Source organism: Diabrotica undecimpunctata, chromosome 5, assembly GCF_040954645.1.
Source record: "Diabrotica undecimpunctata isolate CICGRU chromosome 5, icDiaUnde3, whole genome shotgun sequence".
NCBI lineage: Eukaryota > Metazoa > Arthropoda > Insecta > Coleoptera > Chrysomelidae > Diabrotica > Diabrotica undecimpunctata.
Window position 1 is genome coordinate 130,697,179 of NC_092807.1, and position 11,197 is coordinate 130,708,375.

Sequence of the window (11,197 nt, forward strand, 5' to 3'; positions counted from 1 at the left end):
AACAATAAAACTCTTTAATGTTGTATCTCCTTTTAGAGTATGACTTAAGATATTTCATTTACTTGCTGATTTTACACCAATCTTTTTACTTAAAATTATAACTAATAGTACAACAAATAAGTATATTATTGGTTTAATTGTTATCTAATATTTATTTCCTGCATTTTTCCACATGATTCGAGACTTTCGATGTAGGAGAAGACTGAATGAGCAAGTTTTTATTTTGTGACACATTATTTATCTATCGATATGCCTGGGCCTCATGAAATTAATATGGGTTTAATATGTATATTATTAGCTTATTGATTATAACTAGTTTCTTAAATGAATTTTTTATTTTAGATGTCGATAGTGATCCCAATCGTGCACCTGATTGTGATCCAACTCAATGTGTAATTCCGGACTGTTTCTGCTCAGCTGACGGAACTAGAATTCCTGGAGCGCTGGAACCAGCAAATGTACCACAAATGATTACCATATCGTTCAACGGTGCCGTCAATGTAGACAACATCGATCTATATGAAGAAATCTTCTCAGGCACTAGACTTAATCCAAATGGTTGTCAAATTAAAGGAAATTTTTTCGTTTCTCACAAATATACAAATTACTCAGCAGTACAGGACCTACACAGACGTGGTCATGAAATAGCCGTGTTTTCTTTGACTCATAAAGAAGATCCAAACTACTGGTCCCAGGGATCTTATGACGATTGGTTGGCTGAAATGGCTGGAGCTAGACTGATTATCGAAAGATTTGCAAACATTACCGATGGATCAATTATTGGAGTAAGAGCTCCCTACCTCAGAGTAGGAGGAAACAGACAATTTGAAATGATGACAGATCAATTCTTTATTTATGATTCATCAATTACAGCTTCTCTTGGACGTGTCCCAATCTGGCCTTATACTTTATACTTCAGAATGCCACATAAGTGCAATGGCAATGCCCACAACTGTCCCAGCAGAAGCCATCCCGTATGGGAAATAGTCATGAACGAATTGGACAGACGTGATGATCCTACTTTTGACGAATCACTACCTGGTTGTCACATGGTAGACTCCTGTTCTAATGTTCAAACTGGAGATCAATTCGCAAGACTACTCAGACACAATTTCAATAGACACTTAAATTCAAACCGAGCCCCATTGGGTCTTAACTTCCATGCCTCATGGTTAAAGAGTAAAAAAGAATTCAAAGAAGAACTTATTAAATTCATTGAAGATATGTTGGCTCGAAATGATGTTTATTTCGTAACAAACAGTCAAGTCATCCAGTGGGTTCAGAATCCCACAGAACTCAGTGGATTAAGAGACTTCCAAGAATGGAAAGAAAAGTGTGACATTAAAGGTCAACCCTACTGCTCATTGCCCAATTCATGTGCATTAAATACCAGAGAACTTCCAGGAGAAACTCTACGATTGTTTACATGTATGGAATGTCCCAACAATTATCCATGGATTTTAGATCCAACTGGAGACGGTTTTTCATCTTAGAAAATAATTTAATATTTATTTAGTTTTTTTTTTAATAAACCACTGATTTTTGTTTGAAAAACAGATAATACTAGTTCAGTGAACTTTGATTCTAAAAGACTTTTGTATATAGCTGTAATAATTTCTCATATTTCTGTTTTCAATTATTACCTGCCTTGCCAAAACTTTTCTTTGTATTTATAATTCAAAGTAAAATCAAATCATGTTATGACAAATAATATTTGTTAAATAAAAAGTTGAAAACCTTTACTCTTTGTGTTTACTTACTTTGTGAATTCTTGCCAAAAATGTCTAATTTATTATAGTGCATACCAAGAGTGGCCTCTTGTTTTCTTTAAGTTGCTAGAGGAGCCTGGGTTACAATGATAAACTGTTTTCTATCAACCATAAGTACACTAATATGACACGTATAAAAAAGTACTGTTATAATATTTTGGTTACAAAGGATAAAATCAAATTTGAAAACATATCTGTTGTACTTATATTTGTCATATTATAATGTCAAGCTGTCATTTGTCTCAATGTTACCCATGCCTGGGTAACAATGAGACAGTATAAATTTATACGTTAAAAAGGACTAAAAAAGCAAATTTAATATGCAAAATACTTATCTTTAACAAAATTATAAAACGGAAACAGTACAATCGTGTCAAAAGTAAATTAAAATTTAACTCAAAAGAAAAAATAATTTTATCCTTTAGTATAGCCATAGTTAATTGGCTTTGGTAATATCCTCTTAATGTTCATCATTGAAATTATGGAAAAATAAAATTTCGACTCAACTTTCAGACTTTTTCTCATAAAAGTTACCTCCGCCTCATTGGTCTGTATTGCGCAAGTAAGTAATTTTCCGATATAGTAAACAGACTTTGCTTTTGTATTTTCTGGCTTGAATTCTACCAGAACATAATCATCGACCTCAGGAGTTCTCGACAAATCTTCGCTGTAGGATGTAATTCAGATTTAAATCGGTCAGATGAGGCATCAAAATAACATTCCTCTTCTTGGTCATCTTCATCACTATATTTTATTTTTACCTTAACCCTCTTCTGTTTCTGTTCTATTGCAGTTTTAGTTTATTGCTTCTATTGTTATTGCTATTTACGTGAATTCCTCGGCAGAATGTAGGATCTGGTTACCCATATTGAAAGAGGAAGTTATTAAGAGGATAATACCAGTATTGGTAAGTCAGTAACATATGGAGGATACATCATTTATGTTTTTAAATAAGAAACATATAAAATCAGAATTTGGTGTTTATTTAAGGTAAATTAAATGCACAACCAAATACTTACCATGTCGGGATAGTATTATGAGGTTTTTTTCCTGGTTTTTCCCCCATAATTTACTATGGAATCACTAACAGAAGAATTTTAATGTCATTATGGCATGTCTTTGTCTTTTTAAAGACGAATTACATGCTATGATCATTTTCTGACGGATATTCTCAAGTTAAAGTTGACTTCATGTAATCGAATGAACTATCTTATAAGATAAGTAAAGTCGTTCCAGGAACGCAACTCAACAATATTTTACAATATTATTTTAAAGTCGTCTACTTTAAAATGTATAATGTATGTCTGAATTGTCAATATAGATGAGTCAGATAAAATTAAATTATTAGAAGAATTTTTCACTAAGTAACAAACAAACAAAATTTGTTTAATTTACTAATGTTTGTATTTTGAGAACGATTTCCGAAGTGGAAATTGAAACGCCAATAAACGTACTGTATCCTTTAATTGTGGCTTATTCCCATTTAAATAGTAATTACTTTAAAATGCCACAAGAAAATAGCTTCAGAACAATATCAAGACTTTGTAAATTCAAAAGTGTATTTTTTATTTTTGTGTCAAACCTATTTTTAACGTAACTCTGTTATATTATGCAAATATTAAGAGCAAAGAATATATTTAACAATCAATAATAATGCTATAATTCCATTATTAGCATATAGGTTACTATAATGGAAATATATTAAAAAATATAACAAAAATAGCTTCTTATCTCTTGTGATAATCGAAAATAGAATTATTCTGCATGGTCTTGCATTTTATCATTTATTGAAAGACGTGCCACATCATAATCTTCGATGGAAGTCTTCTTGCCGCTTTTTTTAATGTAGTATACTTTTAAATATTACATTTACAATCGTAATTAAAAATAAACGTATTCTTTAACAATATGTTTTAAAATTGTTGAACCGATGGCGCCACAGTTTGACAACTGAAAGTATAATCATTAAAATTTCATAATATTTATGTTTAAAAAAATTATCTCAAACTGTAACAAAATTTTGTAACAATTAAATAAAAATCAAAGGTAATTTAATTATTACAAAGTTGTATTAAAATCAATGATGATGCTAATGCTAATTTAGGTTAGATACCTATATTTCTTTTTAGCGAAATATTAAAATATCGGTAAAATTACACTACTAGACCAAGGATGGCGCTACCAGTCTCGCAGTAGTCTGCTTTTTCAATTCCACATTGTTATCTAACTACGGAAAAAAAACCTAATTTTCTATATACTGTTCGTTAAATTTTATCTCAGATGTAACTAATTTAGTACATGTTTCCTCTTGAGTTAAAAAGTTACATTTTAAAAGAAATCTCCTTAAATGTGAAATGCCTATGATAGGTACATTTAATAAGTAGATAACCAAATCAATATACAGGTACTTTATCTTCTCTAATCGTTTTACATGATTACATTATATTAACAGATGGATTGCAAATAGTATGTTTGTAATAAGATTTATGACTCTGGATTAGTTTGTGTCAACTTACTTGTGGTCTCAACATACCTACTTGGGCTACTTGTCCTTGGGTGCCAGCTGCTGATCTTCATATTTACGTACAATAATAATTCTTCTTGAAGTATCTCATGTTTTTTCTGCGTTAATTATGCTCATGATACTATTATGCTATTTTTGAGTTTTTCCCAGCTTCCTCGACGTAATCTCATAGAACATAGTTCTCGTTGTCTAACGACTAGCTAGGTGGCAGCACTTGTTCTTGTTGTTTTGAAAGGGTGGATGAAATGGGGATATCGTTTGTTGACATTATAATGTTATAATTTTGATACTGAATACTGAATTTTAAAAGATCCCTAGCTGAAGGGCAAGCAATTTTAGATTCCAACCATATTATTACTTGTGGAATATTATCATCAAGTATTATCATGTAGTAGAAAAATCGCAGTGATACAAGCATTGTGCCTTCAAACAAGCAATTTGAGATGAGAAGAGTACCCCACAAGTACAAGTGAAAATGGAAGTGATTGATATTAAAAATTGCTGTTTATTTTAAAAAAAATTTGAAAATTGTTTTCTTTTTTACAGAAATGTCGGTCTTATTAATTTGATTTTTTTTTTTTCAGTGCATTAATTTTTTATCAAAAAGCCCTTATCTACCATTATAGCATCCTCATTTGTTGCCAATTTGTCCACTAATCTTGATTGAATAAAAATTTCTTTGTCTAAAAGCGGCCACCATAAATAGAACTTAAAAATGTAATTAAACTTGATGGTACTATTCCAATCATAACTTTTAATGTGTGGTCCCCTTTGTAGTGAGAATAAATCATTACACAACACTTGAGATACTTGCTTTTTTGTAAAAGTAATTCTGTGCAGTCCAAAATAATTGTTGTTTTAGGAAATTTCTTAAAACTAACAAGTATTCTATTTTGAATCTCTTTTTTCCTGGTCAGGGGATTGCAGGTTTTAATACTTCAGAAAGAACTTATCTTATTAAACCAAAATAATTTCTACGTGTACCTATGTACCGAGACACCCAATATAACAGAAAGGCAAAGAAAAGTGGGGTCAGTTTTTAACTTAGCAAACACTTGAATAATACGTTGTTTTAGCGCAATAATGGTTTCGAATTTTTGTTTTCTAACAAACTAGCAGATTCACAAATTGTTTGATTTGTGATCAAATTTAGATTGGGAATTCCAGTGAATGCATTTAAATCGCGATTTTTTGTATCAAATCATACAAAGTAACTTTGTTGCCTTCACTGATTACAGGTGGGGTCACTTGGATCCCATCTCAGGGATTACATCTGTCAATCATTACATCTTTTAAATAGATACTATACTAGATAGATGTCTTTGTATTGCTCGTTTTGATCTTTCTTCTCGAGATGATCTTTTTGAAGAGGACAACACTTTATCCAACAAAGATCGAATAGGTAGATTCTCAGATGGAATGGAACCTAACATCTTAAAAATAAAATATTATTTCAATGATTAAAAGAGAACCAGGCTATCTTACCTAAATAAATTTCTTATCAAATATGATTTAGAGGAAAGTAGCCTAATTTCGGATAGTGTCTTAATTTCGGATAGCGGTGTATCTAAAAAAGTTTCTTTATTTGCGAACAGAAACCTATACGTATGTCACGCTGAATACCACAGAGAACATTATCTTAAATTGTTTAGGTAGTAGAGCTGCTCCCCGTTAGATGGCAGTGCCGAAACCACCAAACGTTATTGTGCAGTTTTTTTTCGGTCGTATTTCAAAGCCTATTTTTTCGTGTTTTTATTCCTGTTTGAAGTTTGATCTTTTGGCAGGGGTAAGCTAGAAACCTGTTTTATTTGATTTTGCTACTAATTTAAAGCAGATTTTAATCACATATAAATTAGAGAGCCCTAACCTTAAAAATAAAAAATTCCTAATTTCGGATAGTACAAGTCCCATAATTTCGGATATCCGAAATTAGGAACCTTAAATTGATGATCATGTTAGCATAAAAACTTTTGTTTCTTTTCAGAAGAAAATGCCAAAAACAAGTAAAAAACATAAACAATGGGATCCAGACCGAATGATACGTGCTATCCGTGCCGTCAGGGGAAAGGAAATGGGGTATCTTAAAGCCTCGAAGTTATTTGCTGTTCCGAAATCAACTCTGGAAGATTATGTTAAGCAAGAAAATAAAACTCCGGAGCAATTGGTTGCTGTTAAAATTGGAAGAAGACCAGTACTTTCTGCAGAAATGGAAGCAGATTTAGTCTCGTATTGCCTAGAAATGGACCGGCGATTTTACGGAATTTGGACCGCTGATATCAAGAGACTTGCATATCAAATAGCTTTACGAAATGGTCTTCGTCATCCATTTGCCCATGCCAAATCTGCCGGTAAAAAATGGTTAAGGGGATTTATGAGGCGAAACGCAGTTTTGTCCCTTAGAAAACCACAAGGAATCTCGAAAGCCCGAATTAAGGGATTTACCCCAGAAAATGTCAGCAGATTCTATGATCTTTTAGAAACGTCAATGGAAAAAGTTAACTTCAACCCCGCAAGAGTTTATAACGTTGATGAAAGCGGCCTAACAACGGTTCAGTCCAAGAATACTCGTGTTATAACATTAAAAGGAAAAAAACAGGTTGGATCTGTTACCGCGACTGAAAGAGGCGCATTAGTTACTGTTGTATTTTGTATGAATGCTGCTGGTGGGTTTGTCCCTCCATTATTCGTGTTTCCAAGAAAGAACATGAAAGTGGAATTATTAGATGGATCGCCGCCTGGCTCTATTGCAGCTTGCCATCCATCAGGTTGGATTCAGCAGCACATTTTTTCCCAATGGCTACAGCATTTCGTAGCTCACGTGAAACCATCCCGTGAAGACCCAGTGCTGCTTATTCTTGATGGTCACTACAGCCACACAAGAAATATAGATGTGATAGAAGCAGGACGTGCAAATTTCGTTACAATTTTGTGTATCCCGCCGCACAGTTCACACAAACTACAACCTCTAGATTTGTCTTTTATGTCACCATTTAAAACATATTATTCGCAACAAATTGAGATGTGGTTAAGGCAAAATCCTGGACGCACCATAAACTCGTATCAAATTTGTAAGCTTATGTGCCCGGCATATTTGAAAAGTGCTACTGCAGAAATTTCCGCGAATGGTTTTCGCAAATCTGGAATATATCCTTTTAATAAAAATAACTTTTCTGATCACGATTTTATAATGGAGAGACAAAGAGAAAGAACACCACCACCCATAAATCAAAATCATGGGGAAGTATTACCAACAAGAGGTCAGTCAAGACCAGAACCACAAAGCATTATCGAAAGAACACCTCCAAAACATAACTTAACAAATAAATCATCCAATGGAAATGCAACTGAAACTACGGCAACTATGATAAGAGCTGAGGATATTAGTCCACTGCCTTCTTGCAGTTATACCTCACAAACAAACAAACAAAAAAATCCTCGAAAAGGTTCTAGTTGGATAATAACTAGTACACCTTATAAAGATGAACTTGAACGAAGTGTAGCCGAACAAGAAAGAAAAAAGTCTTTGAAAGAAAAGAAACCAAAAATAAGCAACGAATTAAATTAAGTCAACAGAAAAAAAACTCCACGCCAAAAAAAGCAAAAGAAAAAAATTGAATCGAGTAGTAGTGACACTTCACATCCTGGTGATGACCTTATTTTGGATGATGATTCTGATATGGATGTAGACGATGAAGATGGAGACACAGAATGTATGTTTTGTGACAGTTTATATTCCGAAGATACACACGGTGAGAAGTGGATAAGGTGTATAAAGTGCTTCAAGTGGTGTCATGAGATGTGCGCCAATGCTGATAAGAAGAAAACCTATATTTGCGACTTTTGTCAAGATGTGTAACTATTCTTATGATGAACAAAATGGTGTCTTAATTTCGGATAGGGTATCCGAAATTAGGAGCCCTAAAATTTTTGACATACAAAAGCACTAATTTTATTGAACAATATTTTTTGTAAAAAGATTTTCAATAAATTGTCTATGATAATAAAATTAGTTTCTATATTACTCTGCAAGTACTCTTGAGTAGATAAAAGTTTAAAATGTGTTATTAGGTGAAAAATATGACACTAATTGTAAATGGTATCCGAAATTAGGCTACTTTCCCTTACCTGGAAAAAAGTAATCCGATTTCTTAGTGTCGTCTGCATATATTCATGAATTTTGTCACAGGTTTTGCAGGTAGAGATCACTAGTGACAGGGACATAAGAACAGAGACCACAAGGCAAGCATCAAAAGCGGCAAGAGTAAGTGGTTGCCTCCGAGAAACCATATGGAGAAACAAATATCTGACCACGGAAAGCAAAATGAAAGTATACAAGACAACTGTAAGACCAATCCTAACATATGCAGCGGAGACAAGGACCGATACAAGAAAGACGAAACAACAAATCAACAATATCGAAATGAAAGTATTAAAATCAATAGCGGGCATATCATTAAGAGACAGACAAACCAATAGAAGTATACGCGAACAATGCAAAATTCAAAATATTAACAGGTGGATAAAAACAAGAAAAAAAAAAACTGGAACGAACATGTAAACCGAATGAGACCAGACAGATTATCGAACATCTGTAAAAACAACAAGCCGTATAGCAGAAGACCCGTTGGAAGGCCGCTAAAAAGGTGGAAAGATAATGTACAGTCCACAACGACTGAAACATAATAAGAGGCAGACAAACAGGAGTAATCCTAGTCGCGCGAAGAAGAAAAAGAGTTTTGCAATACGAAGACCTACTTGCCAGTTTTTTCGTAATTTCTCGTCCTTTGGACAGTAGTGGAGATGTATATCTTTCGTACATCGAGCAGAACATTGTGGTACGGAACAATATCTATTACTTTTCTTCTTATCGCTTATTATTTTTAGAATTTGATGAAATTTATACCAGTTTTAAACTGTAATCTATTCAAATTTTTGACATTTATGTCTACTTTATTAGTTATCTATTTTGACAGCAGTTGGCAGCACGGTCATTTGAGAACGCGAATTGAATGGACATTTTCTTTTTTAACATTCTCATTATTTGTAATATTAACATTTGTAAATATCTAAATTGACGAGTGGTAATATAACTTTTCGAAAGTGATGTAAAATACTGCCTGTCAGTACTGCTTGGTTATCTGCAAACTGTAGGGTAAATATTTTTCTGTCTGTTAAAGGTATTCCCATTCCTGAGCATTCACGTTTCCATTTTAGTAATGCTTCTTTAATATAGATTTTAAAAAGTGTTGGTGATATACAACACCCCTAACGTAATTCCTTTGTCATCTGGATACAGTATTTCCATTTTTATTCTTAAGGTGGAGTTTTATAAAAGATTTTGACAATATTTATGAGAGTCTGAATCAATAATGTGTTTTGTAATGTCTCCCATACCCACAGCTTGCAAGTTGGTATATTAATATAGGCTTTTGAGAGAACAATGAACAGGATGTGCGGTTCAACTAACAGGTTACCAGAACTGCTGGTCTAATTTGCTATTAATTGTTTTATATAGAATATATTGTCGGTACATGATCTTTCTGCTCTTAATTAGCATTGCTTTTCTTTCCATAAATTCTGCTTCTATTAAGTCTATCGATATCATTCCATATTATAATCTGCTAAATGTGCTTTTAACTGATGTAGGTACTCCTATAATTCTGATAGTCTTCTGTTTTGCTTTTTTTTATAGATGGACGATATATATAGGTACCTACCACTTTCCATTGGTTAGGAACTTCCTAGCCGTTCAGGCATTTGTTAAAAATTTGTGTTATAGATGTTTCAGTTTCTTTGTGCCGCAGAGTACTAACAATTTTTACTCGTGATTTTCGATTTTTCTAATTTGCTAAGAGATCATTTTTGCCATTACTATATCTTTTTGCACCTGTCGTCCTTCAATGTTAACCGATGTTTCTTCCTGAATATATTGTGATCTTGTTTCAGTTAATACGTTTTTGTAGTGTTCTTTTGACATGTTTTGAAGTGATACTTTTTCAGTAGCCGTTTATTAACTCTGTTGATGAATCACCATGATTTTATAGACCTTCTTTCGCCAATATAATCGTCATTTCCTGACTTTTGTATCCCACATCTAATTTTTTAGGTAATTTATTTTATTTCGTGAGAGATGGACAGATGACATAAAAAGAGTGACTACAAATTGGATTTATGAAACTATCGTCGATTTTACACTGGTTCCTTCAATTTTTGTAGGAGTTCTCCACCTTAGAATATACATTTTAGTTCGTTACAAGTAGTGATCAGCTCCGCAGAGTACTCATATTTGCACTCTAAGGGTACGTCGAAGATGAACGCTGGTTTTCGAACGCTGAGTCGAAAATTTCTGGTTAAGGCACCTGATACCGATGATTATTGATTTTTATTGGTTTAAAGTGTGATTACGATGGATATCGAGAAATTGTTTTTTTTTAAACCATTCTCACTAAGGAGCAAAAGAACTGCTCTTGTAAGTTCCATGCTACACTAATCAGTCAATGCGACAGTCTACACTGTCGGTGCGGAAAACCAGCGTTCTTAATGGCCATATCCATCAAGCCGCTTTAACTCAGACAGTCGTAGCGGGAATCTAAATGTGACTACCAGTTTTCATGTTGGACGTACCTTAAGGTCCTTTAATTGTATGTGTGTTAACTGTCTCGTAATTACGTACTCTATTATCGACGTCAAAGACTACGAGAGACGGTTCCCCAATAGGAAGACGATCAGTAAGAAGACCACGAAAACGATGGAATGACAACTTACTGGAGGCACATTGAAAAACAGACAGTCATATTTACGTAAAAATAAGAAACAGAAGATTATCGACTTCAGTTTTCTAATTTTTTGTTTATGAGTTTAGAGATACCTACTGATATAGATCATTATTATCACTTTCGAACAT

At 33.3% G+C, this 11,197-nt stretch overlaps 1 protein-coding gene across 2 annotated transcripts in view; it reads left to right on the forward strand.

Moving 5' to 3' along the window:
- The window catches only part of verm (LDLa and CE4_CDA_like_1 domain-containing protein vermiform), a 59,381-nt gene extending 57,639 nt beyond the window's left edge, over positions 1 to 1,742 (forward strand). For both annotated transcript variants that reach the window (XM_072532719.1, XM_072532718.1), the window contains exon 5: positions 343 to 1,742. In XM_072532719.1, the coding sequence (XP_072388820.1) occupies positions 343 to 1,493 (1,151 nt within the window). In that variant the 3' untranslated portion in view covers positions 1,494 to 1,742. The remainder of the gene's footprint in view (positions 1 to 342) is intronic.
- The last annotated feature ends 9,455 nt before the right edge of the window (positions 1,743 to 11,197 follow it).